General features: G+C 42.7%; 1 protein-coding gene and 1 long non-coding RNA gene across 7 annotated transcripts in view; one reads left to right on the top strand and one right to left on the bottom strand.

Annotated features, from left to right (window-relative positions):
* PTPRG (protein tyrosine phosphatase receptor type G) overlaps window positions 1-22627 on the top strand; it is a 542845-nt gene that overhangs the window by 105160 nt on the left and 415058 nt on the right. For 2 of the 6 annotated variants that reach the window (XM_080995611.1, XM_080995608.1), the window contains exon 2: window positions 13082-13186. In XM_080995611.1, the coding sequence (XP_080851737.1) occupies window positions 13082-13186 (105 nt within the window). Of the gene's footprint in view, window positions 1-9903; window positions 10223-12837; window positions 12863-13081; window positions 13187-22627 lie in introns of those variants that run through there. The other 4 variants (XM_080995607.1, XM_080995606.1, XM_080995609.1 and 1 more) reach the window with 4 other exon arrangements.
* Window positions 3884-7436, bottom strand: LOC308471669. The gene is made up of 2 exons (XR_013983051.1): window positions 6555-7436; window positions 3884-4132 (listed from the first exon to the last, which is right to left on the bottom strand). It is a non-coding gene; the product is annotated as an uncharacterized lncRNA (long non-coding RNA).

Here is a 22627-nt window from a genome sequence, read left to right as displayed (position 1 = left end):
ATATTTTTTTTCTTTTCCTCCTCCAAAAATTAGGTGCTTCTTGTGGTCTGGTATGTCTTATAGAGCGAAAAATATGGTATTTTGTGCTTTTATCCTGTATTTTTAACTTGTGAGCTGTCCTGAGATCTTCGTATGAAGGGTGGTGTATAAATTTTAATAATAGTAATAATAATAATAATAATAATAATAATAATAATAATTTAAATGAATTGTTAATTTGTCAAACTGTTCATGTTTTGCTGCAGTGATGTGATAGATTTCATTACATAATGTGATTACGTACTATTTTTGTAGACTTGCTCTCTGTGGACATCTTTGAGTGCAATTGCATTTCTGGAAAGTGCAGCACATAAATATACTGACGGTGACTGAAGTTCCTGCCAGCATCACCACCATTACTGCTGCTGACGTAGCTCAGCTGGTAAAGCATGAGATTTATAATCCCAGGGTTGTGGGTTCAAGCTCCACATTGGGTAAAAGATTCCTGCATTACAGGGGGTTGGACTGGATTACCCTTGGGGTCTCTTCCAACTCCGTGGTTCTATGATTCTATGATTGCTTACTATTTGGCAAATGAAGGGCCCAGCCCTTTCTAATCCTACAAAAGGTTAGTTAAATAATTTAAGTGTGGTTTCAGTAGTGCTCATGGCTCCCAACCAAGCCTGTGATGCAATATCTATGAAATGGAAGTTTGTAGTAGAAGGTCGGTGGTTCGAATCCCTGCAATGGAGTGAGCTCCTGTCGCTCTGTCCCAGCTTCTGCCAAACTAGCAGTTCAAAAGCACGCCAGTGCAAGTAGATAAATAGGTACCGTTGCAATGGGAAGGTAAACAGCATTTCCGTGTGCTCTCGTTTCAGTCACTGTGTTCCAGAAGCGGTTTAGTCATGCTGGCCGCATAACCCGGAAAGCTGTCTGTGGACAAACATCGGCTCCCTTGGCCTGAAGGGAGATGAGCGCTGCAATCCCAGAGTCACCTTTGACTGTACTCAACCGTCCAGGGGTGCTTTACCTTTTGTAGTAGAGGGAGCCTGCTGAATTGGACAAACCATTCTCTACATAAGACAATGGCTCTAGCTCCCCAGCTAAGTACCCCCAATGGATGTTCCTCTTACATTTGTACAGCAGGCTGGATTCCAGCCCTGCAAATAGAAGGCATCATCACAATTTGAGGCCACAGTCCAGGCAGACAGAGGAACTCTGGGAAGGACGCAGAGCAGAGCTGGTAAGGGGCTGGGGTCCAGGGCATGTCTCAAGGGCCAGGCAGGAAGGTTCCTTACACCTGCTTTCCTGTGGCAGCATCCACACTTCCACCTTCCCTGGGTATGGAGCCTTAATATCCGTAGAGCATAATGTGCTGTTCCTTCATTTCAGAACATTGCCTTGATCGTAAGCGTCCCTGGGACCTCCTTTGTGAAATATTTATCTGGTATTCTAATTTGGGCACTTGCGTGGCTGAGAGGTACGCCGTGATCTCTGAAAACATCCCCCGCCACCTCTCTTTCTCTGCCCACCCCCTCAGACGCAGAATCTCTTACATTACATGTGGAGAACTGTATAAGAAGCAATGCTGTATTCCGGGGTTTTCTGTTTGTGTGTGTATTTGTGTGCGTTATTAGCTTTGTAGATTAAGTGAAGTGAGAAGAAGCTCCATTTTTGCAGTGCACAGAAAAGCGTAAATTGAAGCCACAGCAAACCCCATTAAGGTCACATTATTTTCTCTTCAGAGGTTGACTAGCGGTACCATATGCCACACCACCTAATTACAGCAGGGTGAACTGAGGACAGAGGCCATGCTACCAGTTGGAGCTTGAGAATTCCTTTGCTTGGGCGCATTTGTGAAACTTCTAAGGTTCTGCGTGTGGGAAGGTAGAGGGGGCAGGGGGGCTGACCCTTTCAATACAGCCACTAATTTACTTACTTCGTCTGTTTGCTTCCACCCCCCCCAACTGCTGCCCCCCCCTTGACTCTGCTTGGAATTGGAGGAGACAGAAAGCTCCCTGCGCTTTACCTGCTGAGAAATAATTCTGTAGTGGCGTTAGGCGGTTGCCAGGAAAAATTAATAATGGGTAACAGAAGATTCTCTTGCAGATGGCAATGTGAGATAACATATCACAGCAAGGTCATTAAGAAGTGATTTGATGCTTTTTCTCCCTCGAAAAGCCATATAAAGGAAGGCTTTTCCTTAACGCTTAGGATTTTATGTTGCAGTTTTGACTTTATTTCCAAAGGGGTGGAGGTGGTCAAAAGGCGATGGAGCTTCTTTAAAAATGTTCAGCTAAGCATGCAGAATGTTCAACTAAGCATGCAGAATGACTAATTTGGGGCATTTTAAATTGTGTCGAATTACGAGGAAGACATATTTGGGCCTGTTTGATAAATATAGTAGTAGTAGTAATAATAGTGATAATATGAAAAGATTTCAGATGGGTATAAATACTTTCTGTACAGGATTCATATCAGTTTTCTTCAAGGTGAGTTATATTTAGAGGGCTAACTTTTTGGTGCAAGAGGTTAGATACCAACCTCTTCTCGTTGTTAGGCAAAAGGGATGATGAAACATGGTGGTGGAAGGTCAGAAACACGAAAGCCATAGACACATTTGTAAATGCAGTATTTTAGCACTGTAATAAAGCAGGTGTGATCTTCCTTGTGGGGATTGTAGCTTCCCTGGAACATGTTAATATTGTTGTTTTACTAAATTGTTGTTATTAGTTATTGAATTTGTATCCTGTCCTTCTTCCTCAAGGAGCACAAATCCACCTTCTGTCTTACCCAGGGGTGCCATCTTGAATAAAATATTGGGTGGGAGGAGGTAAGCCCCGCCCCACATAATTGATCATAAGACGCGGCACACCCACACCATTTGAATGACAATGCCCATCAACTTTAGGGGGATCCAGACGCCTCAAATATTTTATTGGGGGGAGGCCAAAGGGACCTTGGCCCCTATGGTCTTGCTCTATCCAATGTCCTTTCCACTGCAATGGGTGATTATGGGTGACAAGATACGTAAATTCTTGCACAGCCAGGAGACCATTCACAAATGTAGATGGGCAGGTTTTATTTTATTTTATTTTTGAATCAGAACGCAGTTGGGCTGGGGCATTCTTATGTAGTTAAAATTTATGTGGTTACTTAATTGTTCTAAGTTTCCTACCATCACATTTCCTACCATCATTTTTTTAGTCCTCTGTAGACAGTAATTCCTCTTTTTTTTATTAAAAAAACAAAGGTTGGGGCCTCTGTCTTATGTAAAGATCCAGACAGAGTGGTGTATACAGAGCTTGTCTGCAAGTGTTTGTTTTTATGGCTGCTCAGCATCTAATTTCAAAAATAGAAACATTTTATGAATTTCAAAATTCAGTTCAAACTCACAGGTAAAATAGGGAATATTGACTGAGGTAAATAGGTGTTAGCTAGTAAGTGCCTTCGCTCTGAACAAATCAACTGTACACAGTGGTACCTCAGGTTAAGTACTTAATTCGTTCCAGAGGTCTGTTCTTAACCTGAAACTGTTCTTAACCTGAAGCACCACTTAGCTAATGGCGCCTCCCGCTGCTGCCGCGTCACCGGAGCACGATTTCTGTTCTTATCCTGAAGCAAAGTTCTTAACCCGAGGTACTATTTCTGGGTTAGCGGAGTCTGTAACCTGAAGCGTATGTAATCTGAAGCATATGTAACTCGAGGTAACACTGTACTTAATAAGATAGTAACTTATTACAGCTGTTGAGGTAGTACTGGGGATACTTTGTTCCTTTGGACAAACACTTGTGTTATTGGGCTGCCATGGCTGAGAATCTGTTTTATAAACAGCAGTAAGTTTCAGATAACCACAAGGTGGAGGTGTAAAAGACCTTGTTAATGGTTTGATAAATCTGGGAAATCTTGATAATGATTAGAATTTATTCACAAAATGACTCTCGGTCCCCCACATTCTGGAAAAAAGGGGGTGTTTTCCAACTAAACAGTTTCTACTAGTCCAAGCACTTTTCGAGTGTTTTTCCCTTCACTCTCCCTAAATATGTTCTGTGGGTTCCTTCAACGCTCCGGAACAGATTTAGCGGGGACGAGAGGAGAGGGAGAGAAAGTTCCTTTGCGCAGCCGACAGTGGAACTGTTTCGTTGGATGCCGCCTGCAACGAAAAATTATAAAATGCAGTAAAAAGAGAGCAGTGTGCAATGAGTTACAACAGAGAGCATGTAAATTCCATCTCTCTCTCTAGAATAAATGAGGTTTTGAATGTGTGTTTTAAACTGGGCTGACTTGCGTGTTTGACCTTGGAAAACGGTACTCACTCAAACACCTCACAGCCCCTTCAATTTCTCTGTCAGAAATCTGCCAAAGGCTGTATTTTCCTTACACTGAAGGACATTTGAGAGAGATGCTTTCTAGGGAAGGCACTATTATGTAACTTACCAAGGTCCACTTCCAGCCTTCTTGTTCTGCCCCTTGTTAACATGACAGCACAGTGCAGAGGGGACAGCTAAGATCTGCTAATGGGCTCCTGTCTATTCAGCAGGCAGTGGTTTGCCACACAACTTTGTACCTGTTTAGGTTTGTATAAGAATAGGGAGAGAAGCCTGCACATACTGTACTTTTCTGTCTATAAGGCGCCCCCATGTATAAGATGCCCCCTATTTTGGGGGACTCAAATTTAAGAAAACGGGGGGAGATGGCACAGAGTTGTTTAGCTTTTTTGAGGAGGATTACCCAGGGTTGTTGAGTTTTTTTGGGTGGGTGGGGATTGCCGAAAATCGCTCACCCACACACGTTGCTAAATCCACCTCCCGTCTGTCCCATCGCTGGCAGAAGATGCCAATCACCTGCACAACTGCCGGAGCATCAGCCAATCAACACCACCCATTGACACAGCAACCAATAACACGCACCACAGCCGCTGACAGCCTCAGCAGTAACCAATCAAATGTCCACCCTAGGCACTACTCATGTATAAGACAACCCCCACTTTTAAGCATTATTTTTAAAGAAAAAAACATAGTCTTATACATGGAAAAGTACAGCTTGTAAATGTGCTGGAAAAGGGTGGTTCCCTTGCAGTGGTGTGTGAAGATTTTTATAGGTTTTTTTTTTTTTAAATCAGAAGACTGGAATCACCAACAAACCCAAGGTTTTCTCAGTGTTATGTTTAGAGAGTAGCAGATTTAGGCTCTTTGTTAATTACAATATGTAGACTGTCAGGCCTCTGCCCGCCCTGGGAAGTAGGAGCACTGAGAGGTGCTTCTTTTACACATGCTCTTGACCCTAATGTGTACTAACTGATTTGAATGTCGCATTCTTAAATTGTTCTGACAAGGTCTAGATGATTGGTCATTTAATATGATTGTTGGAGATTCAAGAGCAAAGTTGCATTGAAAGAAAACAAACAGTGTTTTCTAACAAACCTTATGCTGGGTAGAAATCCAAAAATCAGTTCCAGTGAGGACCTGTATTTCTTAGCATGCCAACAGTGTGGGCTCAGTTTGGGCAGGAATTGACAGAGCTTTTGTTCAAAACTAGTTGTTTTTATGTTCTGGGATGTCCTGGGGTGGGGGGTGAGGGGGCTAGCATGGGGAAAAGCCAGTCAGTATCCATTCAAACAAGAGCCTGAATTTCTCAGGTTTAGCATATTCACAGAATAGTGATACTTGCAAAGTGCTTATCTTATGGAAGAAACTTGAGACATTTCTCTTCCTGCTAGAAGGAAACTTAAGGAGACCATTGTCTTCTGGGTTTCTGCAAAGTTCAGGTGATGTGTCTTAGCCTCCTTGCTGTTGCAGAGGGAGCAGGCTCCTTGACAAATGATGGTGACAAGAGGGTTGAGACTTATTCTGCTAGAGTTGCATACATTTTTGTTGGTGTTGGAAGAACTCTACAGCCACTCATAATGAATAAAAAACCCTTGGTTTGGGACATTTTTGTATTTCTTATGGGGAGGGGGTTATTATATTTTTTTTAAAAAAATGCCTTATGTTGTGCACAGTGAGTGGAACTAGTGAGCGATGCTTCTGCACGCACTACAGGGGCTTATAAGAGATTCTTGTGCTCCCCCCCAAAATCTGTTTAGAAATCCAAGCAGGAGATGATGATAGGAATATGTGGAGGCATTTCATAGAATTGTAGACTTGGAAGAGACCCTGAGGATCATCTAGTCCAACCCCTTGCAATGCAGGAATATTCAGCTGTCCCATATGGGGATTGAACCTGCAACCTTGGTGTTATCAGCACCATGCTCTAACCACCAGAGCTAAGCTCCACAGAGGGGGGGGGGGGAGAGGGAATGGAGGTGCAGAGAATATGGAATTATTCTGTATTGAAATGGCAAGATAATAATCAAATAAATTACTCTTGAATTGTTAGGATTCTTTTAAAACCCTTCCAATATTATTAGTTTTACAGTTAAAACTTTATTGTGAAATTAAGTTGAATGTAGTGGAGCAGCCTTGGAAAAAATCCTTACCACTGATGTAGCTTACACTGACTATTTCTTAAACATTCAGTTTTGGCTTCAAAATTCAGGAGGGAGAATTGCTCATGCAGAGAAATGCGTGTCTTACCAAGGCCTCCCCAGACTTTGTTGAGTGCTGGCTTTCAATGCTTTCTCAAGCTCCTAGCTTTGATCCCAATTCTTGGTTTCTTACTTCTTCCAAAGTTAGAAAGTGGGCAAAATCGACAGCTACGTTGAGCAAGTGTATTGGTTATATTGAGCAGGGCCTTTCTGACATCTGGTTTTGAAGCTTCTCTTTTGAAATCGTTGGCTTTCCATTTTTGCCTTGAACTTGGGCTTCTGGTTTCCATGGATGTGAAACACTGGGTGAGTTTTCTCTGCTTTTTTACAGCAGCTTGTAACATATGATTCACAAATGCATCCTCCCACATGTAGAGAACTAGGTTGTGGCTGGATAAGTCCTCCATAATCTGGCCAGCCATGCCCCTTTCCAACCTCATTGGCTTGTCGTGAAGAAGGCCGTATCTGCTGGCAGTGCCAGTGTTTTGGCCAACTGCAGACGTCTGCATTATTGGACTGCTTAGCAGGATAAGACTGGCCTTGATGTTCTTGAAATGGAGTCTTGACATCAGTCCAAGGCTCCAAAGACAGTTCCGCCAGCTTTGAAGCCTCCTTTGGCACTTTTTGGTTATCTAGACCATCATCTGTCACATCCTTTTGCTCAGTCTCTACTTCAAACATTGTTTGGAACAAACTGAACCAATTCCCAGGAAGGCCAGAAGAAACCTCAGTTGATCTGCCAAAAGAGATTTTCTTATGGCGGACCTGTTACATCATTGTTCAGTTATAGTTCTAAGAAGGATGACATCACAAGAGGCACAGTGTGCCGGCAGGTTGGTTTGCCAGTGAAATTGTCTTGATCTAGGGCAGCGAAGTCACAGGGAGCGTTTCCTCAGCCTGAACAAAATTTAGACAAGTGCACCCTTCATATAAAGAGCTCAAAGGGTAGACGATGAGTACAGATTCAGTTCTTAGACACTACTTCTTCCTTTCCATTTATGTGAACAGGGTCTCTTGCCTCAAATGCTGGACTACTATCCTAAGTACAAATCAAAACAGGATTCCAACCTCCCCATCATTTTGAAGCATTCTAATCACCAGCAATCTAGCCCTTGTGATTTTACTGTTCATGTCAGTGAGAGTCAAAACATTTCAATATAAAAATTGGGTGATGCCACCATGACGGATAAAACACATTTTTTTTAAAGCAAAACTGATTTTTATTAAAATGAGGTTTTAACATTTTCCTATTTCATGCATGCTCTTTAAAAATAGCCTAATTTAAAGTGAAACCTAAGTTTAAGTCTCTGCTCTCTTAAACTGAATCCTTCACCCCCAAACTCTGTGTCTAAAATAAAAAAATGAGCCATGGAACAAAATGCCTTGTTTTTTGTGGTCCAGTATTTATGAATATATATTATGTACGTGTAGGTTACAAATAGCATTTATTATTATGAACTTCAAAATGGAACTAGGCACTGGAACTTTCTCTCCTTTTCCTGGATCCTGCTGTGCTCCTTCAGTGAGCTGGGGTGAGGGGCCCTTATCCTGAAGCATATTCTGGGACTTCATACCCTGCACTGACCCTTTTGCCATTACTCATGCACACCGTTTGATAAAGACAAACACATGGGGTTTAGACCCCATGCCTGCAAGATTCTGCCCATGTTGAGATCAGAAGCAGCCTTCTGCTATCATATCCCCTTTTCCCTTTCCTCTAACGGTGAGTAGATGGTAGCAAACAAAGCGGGGCAATCCTACTTTTATGTGGATCAGGGAGAGGCCCAGCTCCTGATAGCCATAAGGGGGTCCCAATTTGGCCAATTCTGACTCTACAGCTAATCTTGCCCTTTGCCTGGACTCAGGATTTAAAAGAAGATGGGTTGTTGTTTCCCTGTTCCAGGAGATATGATTTGATTTCTCTTTGAAGCAGTTTTCAGACTCACAGACACAAATAAGTGATTTCTGTGAGCCAAGCTAAAGTAAGGGTGTTAAAACCACTTACATGCCCAGATACTATTGGTGATAAAATGTGCCTCTAGAAAAAGCACACATCTTGTGTATGTTTATTTAAAGAGTAGCTGCAAGGGTGGTAAGTCTGAAATTGTATGCTGTGCTATAAATATGGGTGTGGGGCAGAAATTAAATACTTTATGCAATTATGCTGATGCTACTCTGATCTAAATGCCAACCACAATTGGTGTTTATGCTGGTAAATTCAGTTACGTTATGCAGGTTTAATTCATAATGACATGTAAGGTTACTGGTGCTAGAGGTGTGTGCAGAGACCAGTGATTTAACTGGTGCAAAATGCCTGTGTTACATTTCTAAATTGGCTTAAGAATCTATTTAATTCTATCAGTGCAATTATTCTAAGTAAGGTATCATTTCAAGTACAGTTTGGCAGGAATTGTAGGTGGGAGTGAATCTGCATCAAGAATGAATTGTAAAATCATTTAACAGTAAAGGTTGAGTGATCAGCTTGAGGTTTTATTTTGCCTTTACACTAATGAGTAATTGATAGTGTTTGAATAACAACATGTAAAATATCAGACATGCAATTTTTTTTTTTGTTTATATGCAGAATAGATGTGCGTGGAGAAACCAATTTCTGAATATGGTTTTTTTCAGCAGGAACTCCAAATGTCAGCAAAGATATTCAGGGAGGAATTGCCTTTTTGTACCTTTGAGGGCCACTTATCAAATGCATTTGATTGAAAATGTTAATATGAGATGAAGCAAATGGGAAGCCAATTAGAATGTTAAATAAACAGTGCAGAATTTCACCGCTTCTGCTGACTATAGACGTGTGACATGAGACAGAGTCATTTTAGACGGTGTGTTGGATCTGACATTTAATGTTGATTAGAATAAGGGGAAATTGGGCATGAGAAAAATACTTCAGCCTTTGAAATGTGAGGGGATCTATTGTTCCACATAAGCTTCAGTACAATATTTTCAGTATTCCAGTGTAGCTGGGTGTCCCCTTCAGTAAGCGCTCAGAAAAGAGAGGAGATTGGCCTGTGCAGTTCTTCAATGGTGCTCTTGGACGTGGGAGGTGTGTCGCTATAATTGTGAGGGTTGCGCATACCAACACAGTCACAGCACTCTTCCCACAGTGTGCCCAGACACAACATACGCTCCTTGCAACAGGAACAGTTCCCTTCAACAGGCCGGCATTGACACAGCTCCTGTATTAAGCACTTGCTGACATCACTTGCACAGAGAGCCTTGTTGCAGCACATTGAGGATGGGATCCAGAAGAACAGCAGGCTAATAAGTGCCGCCGCTGTGCAGTACCACAACCACAAGTGGGAGATTTCTGGAACTTTCAGACAGCACCCACAACTGGGGCAGCAGCAGCAGCCCCTCTCCGCCGCCGCCCTCCTTGCCTCCACTCGGTTGCGCAGGGCCAGGCAGCGGTGTGAGGCGGCTTAAAGGGCCCCTGCCTGCCTGCCTTGCTGCGTGCCTGGCACTCCAGACCCGTCTGTGAAAGGGAGAAGGTGGTGGGAAAAGGAATGGTCGCCTCCGCTTCTTCTTTCTCCTCCTCCTCCCCGCCATTCACATACATGCCCCGCCGCAAGGCGCCTGAGGAGAATTCTCCTCAGGATTGGGCCCAGAGGGAAAGGCCTCGCCCTTTCTCATGGGCGGCACCGGCGGGACAAAGGAACTGCCCTGGGTGTCACCGTGGATGTTTGTGTGTGATGCCAATAAAAGGTTTGATGATGATGATGGATATTTCCAGTAGAGTGTTTTCGGAAAGGATGGTAATTGATAAATGTGGGTGTATTTGATGGAAGTGGAAGCATCTGACAGAAGCGACAGTGGCCTGGTTCGCGCAAAACTCAGCAGTGTGCTGTTTGGGTACATAATATATACATTTTGTTGAACACTTATAGAAAATGCATTAGAAGAAAATTCCAACCTGCCCCACCAGTCCTGTTGTTTGTGTGTGTGTGTGTGTGTGAGAGAGAGAGAGAGAGAGAGAGCGCGCGCGCACCTTTTGCCAGTATAGCATCCTTGTGTATTACAGCTGCTTACCTGTTATAAACTTAGATTTATTGTTGTTTCAGGAGTCTATTGAGAGGAGAGTGAAACTGCACATTTTCAGAAGAGCGTCAAATTTTTAATTGCATAAATAAGATGCTGACTTAAGCAAGTGCTCAATTTCACACCACTAAAGTAAAGGATTCATAAAGGCCTGGATTTGCATAATTTAATTTTCTGCACAGAAGATACTGGAAATCAATAGCATGATTCATAGCCATACCATAGAATTGCCATGCTGCCATTCTTTGACTACTCAGGCTCCCGAGTACAAAGGATTTTACAATTGATTAAATTTTGAGTGCTGACGGGAGTGTTTTCTCCTCAGAATCTATAAACTGTTTAAACCTGTTCTCTTTACCCTTGTGCCACTGAAATGTCTTTTGGAGGGCCTGTGACTAAGGAATTATTAGCCGCTGCATTTCCCCTTTCTCCGAAAAGTGGCAGCCATTTTACATGCCAGGTTGCGTCGTTTTCCTTTTGTCAGTGTGACAGGAGCATGTTCACGTCACATTCCTTGGTAGTTTGCTTGAATTTGATGTGGAGATGACAAGGCAGAGGGAAGATAAAGCTTGTCTACCTGTAAACCATTGCCCTGGCTTTGCCTCATATCTCCAGTTTATAGGAACACGAGAAGGTAGACCATATGGAGGTAAAATGTCCTACCCAGGCAGGTAGCTGCACCAGGAGGCAAGCAGGGAGTCAAGCTGCTGGCCCATCAAGGAACTTAGAGGGTGTTTTAAAAAAACTTATACTGGGGGTGGGGAAAGCTCCTAGCCATAGGAATCTACTTCTGCTTCCTCTTTCTTCAGTTTTGCCCTCCTCTCCCAGCACCTCTACACAACACATACCTACTTAGCTAACAGAGATAGTGATTGATTCTGAGCAGGACTTTGTTCACCTTGGTCCTTCTTTAATGCATTGATAATTATCTCTCTTCCTGTTCATTGAAAAAGACAACCAAACACATTTCGGTTCATTTTGTTTGCACAATTCAGCCGTGTGTGTGTGTGTGTGTGTGTGTCTGCGTCTGCTTATTGTAAGAGGGAGCTGCGTTCTGTTTTCAAGCCGGGATTCTGCCTTTTCAGAAGCCCTACACCTCTAGTTTTGTTCAGCCAAGTGTATAGAAGCAATAAACAAAGATTTGCATGCCTAAAGCAGCTCCACAAATGTGGGGTTCTAATTTAAAAGAAAATAAAACATGCTAAGTTTTAAACAAAAAGCCCAAGGAAACTGCAGTGAAGCACAGAAGGAACAATGCAGCAAGTTTCCTTAGTATATTTTTTGTTACTGATGAATCCGGTTTATTTAATTTTTGAAGGCAAACTTGCCCTCAGTTTTTTTAAGGAGGTCTCAAAAATCTTGTCAACGAACAGAAGCAAATCAGCAACAGAATGCCTCATTAAAAAAAAACACACACACAACCCACTAAAAGTGGGAAAATATCCACCATTCTATAATGGCTAGCACTTGGGGCTTGCTATTCCATCCTCCTTGATAGATTATATGTTATAAACTCTGTCTCACTTTTAAACTGCAAGCAGTTCTAAATGGCGTGTTCATGTAAATGAATGAGTATATAAAAATTCACCACAGCTTCCCTTTAATAGGGGAGGCTTATAGGATTTTAGCTGTGGAGGACACACTGCAAGACTATTTATTGGGTTTGCCCTTCTGATCAGTCGCTGTAGGGAATGCTACCATCCTTATGCTCTTGTCCGTTTCTTTCCCTAAACCTAACACAGTGCTGGCCTCTTCTCCCTTTAATCCTATGGGGTTGGCAGGAGCAGACAATACCTCAATGCCCCATTAACCCTGCTGGTGATGTCCTTCAAAAACTGGACCCTGCAGACAGATTTGGAGAGAAGGAGTGGGAAGAAAACCGATTATGCTTTTGCCGTGGTGATGGTGTGACTTTGCAGCAGACTGTCCTGTAGATAGTACAGGGTCTGTGCAAGGTTGCACATGTCTCCAAAGTGCAGATCAAGTTGGCATTGGGTCAGAGGACACAGAAATGCTCTTCCTAAAGTTATAGGAGTTTGCTATCCAGAGAGGTCAGCTTCCTAAAGTTATAGGAGGTTGCTGTCCAGCTGCCGCACCCACGTCGTGTCCCCACATATACTTGGGGTCTACTGCCTGTGTGAGACGGAGTGGCATTCATGTTGACCCACACAAAGTCACTTTGCTTAAGAGTAGCTTTTCCTTCTCTTTCTTTTCCTTTTTGGTATTCGTCAGGAGAGTGGCTTTATTGCTAGTGGGTTATTCATCCTGCTGTGTCGGAGTGATCTGCCGAAGGTATCATGTCTGCCAGTAAGTTTTGTCTGGCGAGGGGCAGGCAGGGAAAGGAGCTCTGTCACATGATGATTAATTCATCAGCGTAATAACTGTGCCTTGAGTTCTGTTATTTTCAGCTGTACAGAGGCTGTTGATCTGATGATCTAATGATTCCAATAATGCCTAAATGATTTAATTTTCAGTCAGTGGCTGTCACTTGGCTAATAGCTTGTGCTTCTTCCTTTCCCTCCTCAGCTTTGACTGAAGGTTATGACGGCTCCCTGCATGAAAGCAGACATGGCAGCTCAGTGCAAATTCGGCGGCGGAAGGCATCTGGGGATCTTTACTGGGCATATTCAGGTAAGAGAAAAAGAAAGTTGCCTACCCCTTGCAAGGTAACGTGCCGAACCGTAAAATTTGCCAGTGTCTAAGGAGGAACAGGCTCTTTCGGGAGGAGACCCATGCATGCAGACTCGTTTTCTGTTGCATCCATTTTCCAATGCCACAGAGACATGCTGGTTGCTTTAAAAGCAGCAAACGGCTCTGGCAGCGTGTGAAGATTGGTGGCGTGTGAGCCTTTGGAGGAAAGGCTCAGCTGATGCTATTTAATGCTTCAGGGTTTTGTTTGTCTGCCCTGCTGTATTTTATTAATAGTTGGTTTTAAGTATTCTGTTTTATTATGGCTTTATGTTCAATGGAATGTATTATGTCAGGAACCAATCCTGTGATAAACGATAGCTTGGCAAATTTGGCATGACACAGGCCTAACCTTTCATGTTTCTTCTTTTGATTCTGGCCATTGCGCCTCAATGAGTAATATTTCTGCAAACTAGGACTCGCCTTGGATGCAACCCATTGGAAGGAATTCAGTGCAGCGCTAAGGAGATTGCTCCATCAGCACATGAATTTCTGCTTGCCTGATGAAGCGATCTCGCCTCCCCCCTGCATCCTGTTCTGGGGGTTCTTCCAGCCCCTCCCCCAGACAATTTGGAGTGGGGGGGGAGAGATATTGTGAGAGGGAGAGCGCTTTGTGGAAGCTTCTGCTAGCAGGACTGGTTAGTCGAATCCTACCCTTTGTCTCACCAGTGATCATACACTTCCATCAGGCCCAATCATCCTTCCTCTCGCCAGTTCCACCCATTAAAAGGATTCCTGGTACCCAAGTTTTTCTCTGTCTTATAAGCCTGATCATCGAAACAAAGTAGGCTTCAGTACAATTTGTCAACCAATTAGCTTCCACTTGAATCTGAAGCTAGTTTTAGTAAATGATTGCAGACAATTCAACTCACACTTGTTATACTTTGATTCTATGAAAACCAACGTGATTTAAATTAACTCCACTGTTTTCTGGAATTGTGCCCATTGTCATGATAAATCTGCTTCACATCTTAAATGTATTTTGCTTTTCTAATATAATACTGTGCAGCAGTGGTTGAGATTTAAGTTCATAAACAGATGAAATGGATAGTATTTTTCTACCTTTTTTGTCTTACTAGAATTAAAATGGAATCTTAAGTGATGAATGGGATATTTATTTAGTTTTTATTACTGAAAATGTGTTGGAAGATTCACTTCATCCTTTTATAGGAAAAAAAGGGCTTAAAGAAAGCATTTAGACTCATATTTCAAAAGTCTTTTAAGTAGTATTTCACTTCTGGATGTTTTATTGCTAACTGGCAATGCATACTATGCAGCTTTGTGTGTGGCAGTTCTCTAGCAGATGCTCAACTCTTTTTTGTTTTGATGAAGATACTCCTGCCCACCACCAAACACATTCATACACAGAAAGGAGGTCAGTTTTGGTTGATCATCATGTGAGACAGGGCCTTTCAGTTGTGGCCTCACAGTTTGGGAACGTTGTCTCTCGGCAAATACGATTGACAGATTGAACCCCTCCTTATTGTCATTTAGGTGGGCCTTGAAACATTTTTCTTCCATATTTCTTTTGTTGGCATCTGTCTCGAGAGACAGTGGGAGTGCGCACCCAGAGGTGAAGTCAAACCACTTCGTCAGCAGCACTGAAGTAACCTCCTGGGGCACAAGCCTGGGCAGTGTGTATGGAGGTTCTGGGACCCCAGATGACAAGACCTGCCACTCAGCCTTGCTGATGGGAAAACAGAGTAATATGTTTGGCACCAGCTTGGCTGCAGGATTTGCCAGAAGGAGGCACCATCCAACTGTCTTAGAGACTCCACTCTGGATTTATGTAGGGTTTACTCCTCAGCCTTTTCATCTCCCAAAGATATCTCACAAGGCTAGACGGGTGATCTTTCCAGGTTGATGAGCCCCATCTGCTCCTACATTTCTTTTAGATTATGTATTATTTTCTACTGAGTGGCCTGTTTTAGCCTCTAGGTTGAGTGACTTGCTGAAATTGATGGTGTGCATTCACTCCTGCTTATTATCGCATGCTGCATTATTGAGATATTGTATATGTTTTTAGCTGATTTCATCAGATCTTGCAAGCTGCCTTTGGGTAGGACGGCATTTCGAAAGGCATCTAACAGATTTATTGAGTAAATAATAAATACACAAGTCCAACAAAATAACAATAGCCTCTTGTCGGTTATGCCTTTCCTGTACATTCCTAATCAGTAATTACAGTTTATTTGTTGGGCTTGGTAGATACACCCCCATTCTGTGATGATTTTTTTGTCCATTGACTTAATCTGTAGATTCTACTGAGCAGAAAAGCAAAGAGGGGGAAGGCCAATCTTTCTTTGTTTCGTATAGAACCGGTAGCAATTTCTCCGTTTTCAATCAAATGCAATTCCACCTGATTAGTGCAATCTATCTGAAATTCCTTTATGTCACAATTGTTGGTTAAAATAAGGAGTGAACAGGGCGGTGGAAGCAGGCGAGAGACACCGACTGGCTCTTGCCAAGGAACTGAGAGGATTTATTGCCAAGTTGTCCTCGTTGTGTCAGGTAAGAGCGGCAGCTTGGAATGGCCTTCTGTTATTTGGTTGATCGCTTTGCAATAATAATAGCATTAGAACAGCACGGTCTGTAACTTAATTCCAATGGAAACGCTTTCAACAATTGTCGGAAGACATCCTGGATGCTGTCCAGGTAGCACAGTGGACAGCTACTTCAGAGCCACTTAGTGGTGGCATATGAGGTAGGGCTGGATGAAGGCAAAGTGTGAACTGTGATTCCCAGCAGGAGTTGTTGTTTCCAGTTCAGCTGTTGAGCAGCTGCTGGCGTCTGCATCTGCGAGAGAGACTGCAAATTTATTTGTTAATGTGCGTTGATATCCTAGCCTCCACCCCCCCCCCACAGGACCTTAGTGTGGAGTGCTCAGGGTTCCCTAGCAATTTTCCATCCAAATGTTGGCTATGCAGTAAACATAGGTAAATAAAAAGTTGTCTTATGCTGAGTTAGGCCATTGCTTGCACTGACTGGCAGCATTCTCCAGGGCTCCAGACACACGTCTACTAACTTCAGTGGGTCTACTCTCAGTAGGACTAGCAGTGGTTACAGCCCAATGTGTCATTGGTGGCAAATTAGAAAGAAGGCATATTGTTCCTAAACATTCTTTAGAAAAACAATGTTTTGAAAATTAAATGCTATAATATCTGCTGCCTGGGGCCTTTACATGCAGAAGGTCCAAGATTCAGCCACACCCATAGACACACTAGGTAAAGTAAAGGGTAAAGGGACCCCTGACCATTAGGTCCAGTCGTGACTGACCCTGGGTTTCAGCGCTCATCTCGCTTTATTGGCCAAGGGAGCCAGCGTACAGCTTCCGGGTCATGTGGCCAGCATGACTAAGCCACTTCTGGCGAACCAGAGCAGCGCACAGAAACGCCATTTACCTTCCCGCCGGAGCGGTACCTATTTATCTACTTGCACTTTGATGTGCTTTCGAACTGCTAGGTTGGCAGGAGCAGGGGACCGAGCAACGGAGTACACCCCGTCGCGGGGTTTCAAACCGCCGACCTTCTGATCGGCAAGTCCTAGGCTCTGTGGTTTAACCCACAGCGCCACCTGCGTCCCTCCATAGACACACTACCCTTCCCCAAACATCCTCATACAAATTCACACCTTCCTTTTGTCCACAGGCAAAATCGTTATCTGTGAGAACAAAGAAGTATTTGAAGGGGTCATTAATTCATGCCAGACTTTTTTTTTTTTTACCATGCCCTCTAAGCTAATATATGGGTTGACTCCATGAAGGAAGAAAAAAATGTTATAAAGACAAAGGTTAGGAGAAAGATACTATTTTGGCATTAAAACAGATTCTTCTCCCCTGTCTATCCCTCTCCTTGCTCCCAGTTTACATGAGAAATCTTTGATAAGATTTGTCTGTCATCCTTTGCCCATGCAGCAACTAGGACTAGATTTCCTATTAAGTTTCCCCCCCTTAAGTTGTGACGAAGAGGGCAGATACTGGATGTATCTTTATTTGGAGCACAGGACAATGAGATGAAGTTGGCAGTTCTCTCTCTTCTGTCTTCTCAGTGATATTTTTGGGTACGTCCTCAGGCGGGACCTTCCTCGTCTTTTCTTAGCTTGTGTACTTATTAAGACTATCTTTAGAAAGTTTCATGGAACATAGTGGTGACATTATTTGTGTGTGTGTGTGTGTGTGTGTGTGTGTGTGTGTTTGTGTGTGTGATTGGCAGAGCCAGATTTAGGTTTGATGAGGCCCTAAGCTACGGAAGGTAATGGGGCCCTTTATATGTCCAACTGTCCTTTGTCAACAACAAATGGTTGCTGTTTTTTGTGTTGAATATATGCTATATGGTAATTTATGGACCTAATAGGTATCTAAAGCCATTTGCATGTGTTGCCATGCAACCAGTCCATGCAGAATGTAGGCACCCTATATATAGAAATGAGCAAACCAATGATATTTTAGGGAGCAGGCTAGCAGGCGGGGCCCATGACTTACCGTATTTTTTGCACCATAACACTCACTTTTTTCCTCCTAAAAAGTAAGGGGAAATGTATGTGCGTGTTATGGAGGGAATGCCTACGGGTGGCATGCCTACGGATTTTCCTCCTCTAAAAACTATGTGCGTGTTATGGTCGGGTGCGTGTTATAGAGCGAAAAATGCGGTACATCATAGGAGCCTACACAACACAAAACACTGTTACTGTATGTAGGTTTTGTTTTATTTGTTTCTTATCTTGTATTTTGGAAATGTACATCCAGTTTTTTCCCCTTTAATTTTTTTTGGGGCCCCCAAGAGAGTGGGGCCCTAAGCTATAGCATGTTCAGCTTATATGTAAATCCGGCACTGGTGATGGGGGCTGTTTTCAGATATCACATATGTGAGGGATTCACCAACGTTTTCTATGAGAGTGAGTGTCACAAGATGTTCTCCCTTCAATTTGTGGCCACAGAATACACCCGAAGCCATGACTGCAGATTGCTGACATGGAGGAATGATGGTGTAATGCAGATATCTCCTCTTAATACAGTATAGCAGCTGGAGGCAAGAGAGAGCAATCAAATATCTCTAATCACTTATATACCAGTCACTAAGCATCTGTGTATTATTGGGAGCAGCCAAGGAGACATACGTCCTGGGCAAATGGGGGACTCCTGGTCAATAAGGTTTTCTGCTTCCACTGAGGACAGTAATCTGCCCTTGCTGGAGTACTAAGCCAAACAAGGCATGGGTGGAGACTGAACACTTCAAATGACTCTCCTGGATTGATTGATTGATTGATTGATTGATTATTTTAATTTTTTATATCCCACCTTTTTCTCCAAGGAGTTCAAGGTGGCATGCATGACTTTCCCCGCTCTCCGTATCATTTCCGGGACAACTCAGTGAAAGATGGTGGCTGGCCCAAGGTCACGCAGAGAGCTTGATGGCTGATTTGAACCCTGGTCTCCCAAGTCCTAGTCCAACTCCCTAATCATTACACCACACTGGCTCTCTTGGTTGCTAGAGAAAGGGACTGTGGAGGCATAGACAGATTTGATGATGATGATGATGATGATGATTATAAATTTCATTTCTATATCAATTATATGTGATTTCTTGTCAAGTGTAGTGTGTGAAAGGAGAACCCATGGGCCAAAATGTTGTTTGAATTGGTAGCTGTATGAATACTAGATTGTAAAATGTGATTTCAGTACTAATTCAACATAATGTCAATAATAAAGATCTCTCACTCCCCAAAATAGGTCTTTCAGCAAATTATCAAAGTCTGCTTTTAAGACTGCATCAACCCAGAGCCATTTGGGGAAAAAGAATCCTCCGTTTTCTTTTATTGAGCTGTAATACTTTTATGGTGTTAGTGTTAGTTGATTTGGTGTGTTGTTTGGACAGGAAATGGTGGCTAAATTATATAAACATATAAAAGGAATAAGAGGTGGTGCTTTTGCTTAAGGAACATGTGGCATACCACGTGACTAAAGAATAAAGAATCGGTGAACAAACCAACCAAGAATAATTGGCCTGAGACTTGGGATGCTGTGAAACATAGCTGGATATTATAGAGACCGGTGGCAGTTGGGGCATGGAGGTTTGAACTGTGTTATTGTAAAAATGTGAAAACTGTAGTCGTAGTAGTGGGGGTTGCATTTAGAATTCAAAAACTCCCTTTGGGATGATGTGCACTTGCAGAAAATCAGGTTATATTTGTTGGTCTGGAAGAAAAACAGATGAAATCAGGGGAACTTGTGTACCTGCCTGGCATATTTTGAAAAACAATAATTTAACAAACCTCATATTTTTAAAAACAAATAACATTCCAAAACAATATATACATCACAAACACATCCAAACAATGTAACCACACATCACAGTGCATGAGACCATCAAATCCCAGGTGCAAGTGAGGAGAAGGATTTTTGTTATTATATTTTTGCATTTCTCTTAACATTCAGTCATCCTGGGAACTATGAGCAGGATTCACCTAATGATCCCCACTACCAGAAGCCTGCACAATAATTTTTGCCAGCGCAGTTGGGTTCCCCCGCCTCACCCCTGCTGTTCCCCCAACTGGCTCAGGGAGGGGGTGTCAGGAGAATAGCACACAGTGGAAGGAGAGGAGAGATTGTTCCATCGGGCAAGCAGAGTTCTTCCCTATCCTTACAAGTTTCACCTCCCGATGCTGGCATACTGTTTACAAATCCAAACGAACGTTTTATGAGTTCCATATCTCTGTATAAACCTGGCTGGAACGTACGTTTCACCATCTTCCCAATTTACAAAAGAAATAAAACCACTCCAAGTTGTTAGGAATGAATCTGTTGCCTTTGGGGTTTGTGGTGCCTTGTGGTAGCATGCTAGCTTCTCTCCCAAGGCATCTTTAATGATCTGAAGGGACAACCAGAGGACCCACATTATTCACATATCTGTAGAAAAATGTATGCTTGTACCTATAGTGCATGGCTGGTAAAGGGCAGCAATATACATATAGGTGAGACATCAGTGGCTTTCTTTTAAAGGCTCCAGTCACAGAGGAAGTGTGTCGGGCTGTCCTTCAAAACAATTGATTTCTTCCAAGATGCTCTTCTCAAAACAAACATTGGATGGAAATTGAAGGCTTAGCAATTTTGTAATGCATTTTTACATAATGGCAACAGCAGTCGTAGTTCTCACATTTAAGCCCTATGTGGAAAGACAAGGCTTATCTCAGGGCTTGACTACTGTATTTGACTGCTTTGATTGTTTTATAACAAGAGATAAGAGACTTCTTGGTCTTAATTCAATAGCAAGGAGGAGGAATTGTTAGCACTACTAACATGACCTTGTGCACATTTCAAACCTTTGAAACATCTTTCTATTATAAATAGGCCTATTGGAGTGGATGGGAGTTAACCATAGAAATAGACGTTAACTTCAGCCCTGAAGGTCAGCTATTTGTCTGCTTGCATAAAACTGCTGAACTGGTGCTTAAATATGAATAGGAGAATACATGTTCAGGTTTTTGTCACAAGTGACTGCACTTGCTGGGGAGAGTGATGCTGTTAGATAAGGAGTAGCCAACATGCTGCACTTCGGGTGCTGTTGCGCGACAGTGCGACACTAGCATGGCTAGTGGTCAGGGATGATTGGAATTGTAGTCCAGCAATATCTGGAGAGCATCCTGTTGGCTGTGCCTGTGTTGAACATTTAGCTCCAGAGCTTTCCTGACATGGATCCATCTGCCTTGCAGAATCAGTTTTGATCAGCTATGTTGTCTGACTTCTTTCTTTGGCGATCACTCATAGCCGAGTAAGATTGTCTTCCATAAACATGGTTTTAACAGTGAGTCCGTAAGTGACTGTGGAGGCCAATTCTGGATCCACACGTCCTTCCAAAGTGGGGACATTGGTGTATGAGCAGGAGTTGATCACGGTGTGAATTTGCCAAGCATGCCTTCCTCCTAGCACGTTTCTCCCTTGCATCCTGAGTTTGAGTGTCTTCAAAGCCCATGACACCTTTGGTAAAGGCTGTTCTCCAGCGCTCACAGGCAAGTGTTTCCCAATTGTTGGTGTTTATACTACATTTTTAAAGATTTACCTTGAGACAGTCTTTGAACCTCTTTTGTTGCCCACCAGCGTTACGCTTTCCATTTTAAAATTCGGAATAGAGTAGTTGCTTTGGAAGACGATCATCAGGCATCCACACAACATGACCAGTCCAACAAAGTTGATGTTGAAGAATCATTGCTTCAACACTGGTGATCTTTGCATCTTCCAGTACACTGGTTTCTGTATGGGGCAAGTGAATGGTGTTCTTGGGAGGACTGAGGCGAATAGATTTTCCTCAGTGTTTCTAGGACCTGTTTCATGCCCCTTCCCCTCTCTTCCCTTTATTCTTATTAGCTCTCTGCAGTAAAATATACCCACTTGCCCAGTAAGATGTAAAGTGGTAATAAAGGTGGAGGTACCTTTGAGAAGGGATGCTTGAGAGGGTGTTCATTGCTCAGAGAGAGGCCTGGCTGGGTTGAGCTTAAAGGTTGTTTGTTGGAGAAAGGTCAGCAAGGAACTTGTAAATGTTCAGTGATTCGTTCAAATAGACCTGTTAGCTTTCTCTGTCTGTGAGGAGGATGAGGCCACATGCACCGATGGAGCACATCTCTAAAGCCAGCCGCATCTCCAGAGCACAGGCTCAACCTCAGCTACAAATACATAGATACTGACACAAATACAAAGGTAAGGCTGCAAGTTCAAGTAAACATTTTCAGAATCATAGATTTGGAAAGGGACCCCAACGGTCATCTAGTCCAACCCCCCTGCAAATACAAGTTATAGTTAAGGGTGTCATACTTTCATTTTTTTATTTATTGAATCCTGCCAAATAGCCCAGGGTGGCAGATAAAGAACCTGAAACAATTAGGTAAAGAAATCTTGGATTCCTGACCCTATACCTCTACAATTTTATGATTCTGTGTTGTGGTTCCTGTGTTGCAGGGAATTGGACTAAATGACCCTTGGGATCCCTTCCAACTATGCGATTCTATGATTCTGTCTTCAAGTTATGGGGCTGTTATGCATGCAACCACATAGATGTCAAATTGGGAGCTGAAAAGTGGAGGCTAGGGATTCAAAGATGTAATCCTGACTTCAGTGCATGAGATGCTAGCAGAACATGTCAAATAATCTATTGCACCTGGAGGAAAAAGGAGGAGTTACTGGTATTCATTGAGGAATGATTAAGGGCCACACTTGAATGAATCAAGCACTTCGCCCAGTCTGTAATATAAAAATAGCAATGAAGTTAATACTTAGCTCTGTCAGCTGAATAACGTTTTTAAAGTCTATGAACATCCTCGCATTTAATGGATTAATTAACCAATTAAATATTATATGATCTCAACAAAGATTAATTCTGGGATATGAATTGTGCT

The sequence above is a fragment of the Podarcis pityusensis genome, assembly GCF_964106645.2.
Source record: "Podarcis pityusensis genome assembly, chromosome: 2".
Taxonomy (NCBI): domain Eukaryota; kingdom Metazoa; phylum Chordata; class Lepidosauria; order Squamata; family Lacertidae; genus Podarcis; species Podarcis pityusensis.
The sequence above is the reverse complement of the archived record's forward strand: the minus strand, read 5'-3'. Positions and strand labels throughout refer to the sequence as shown.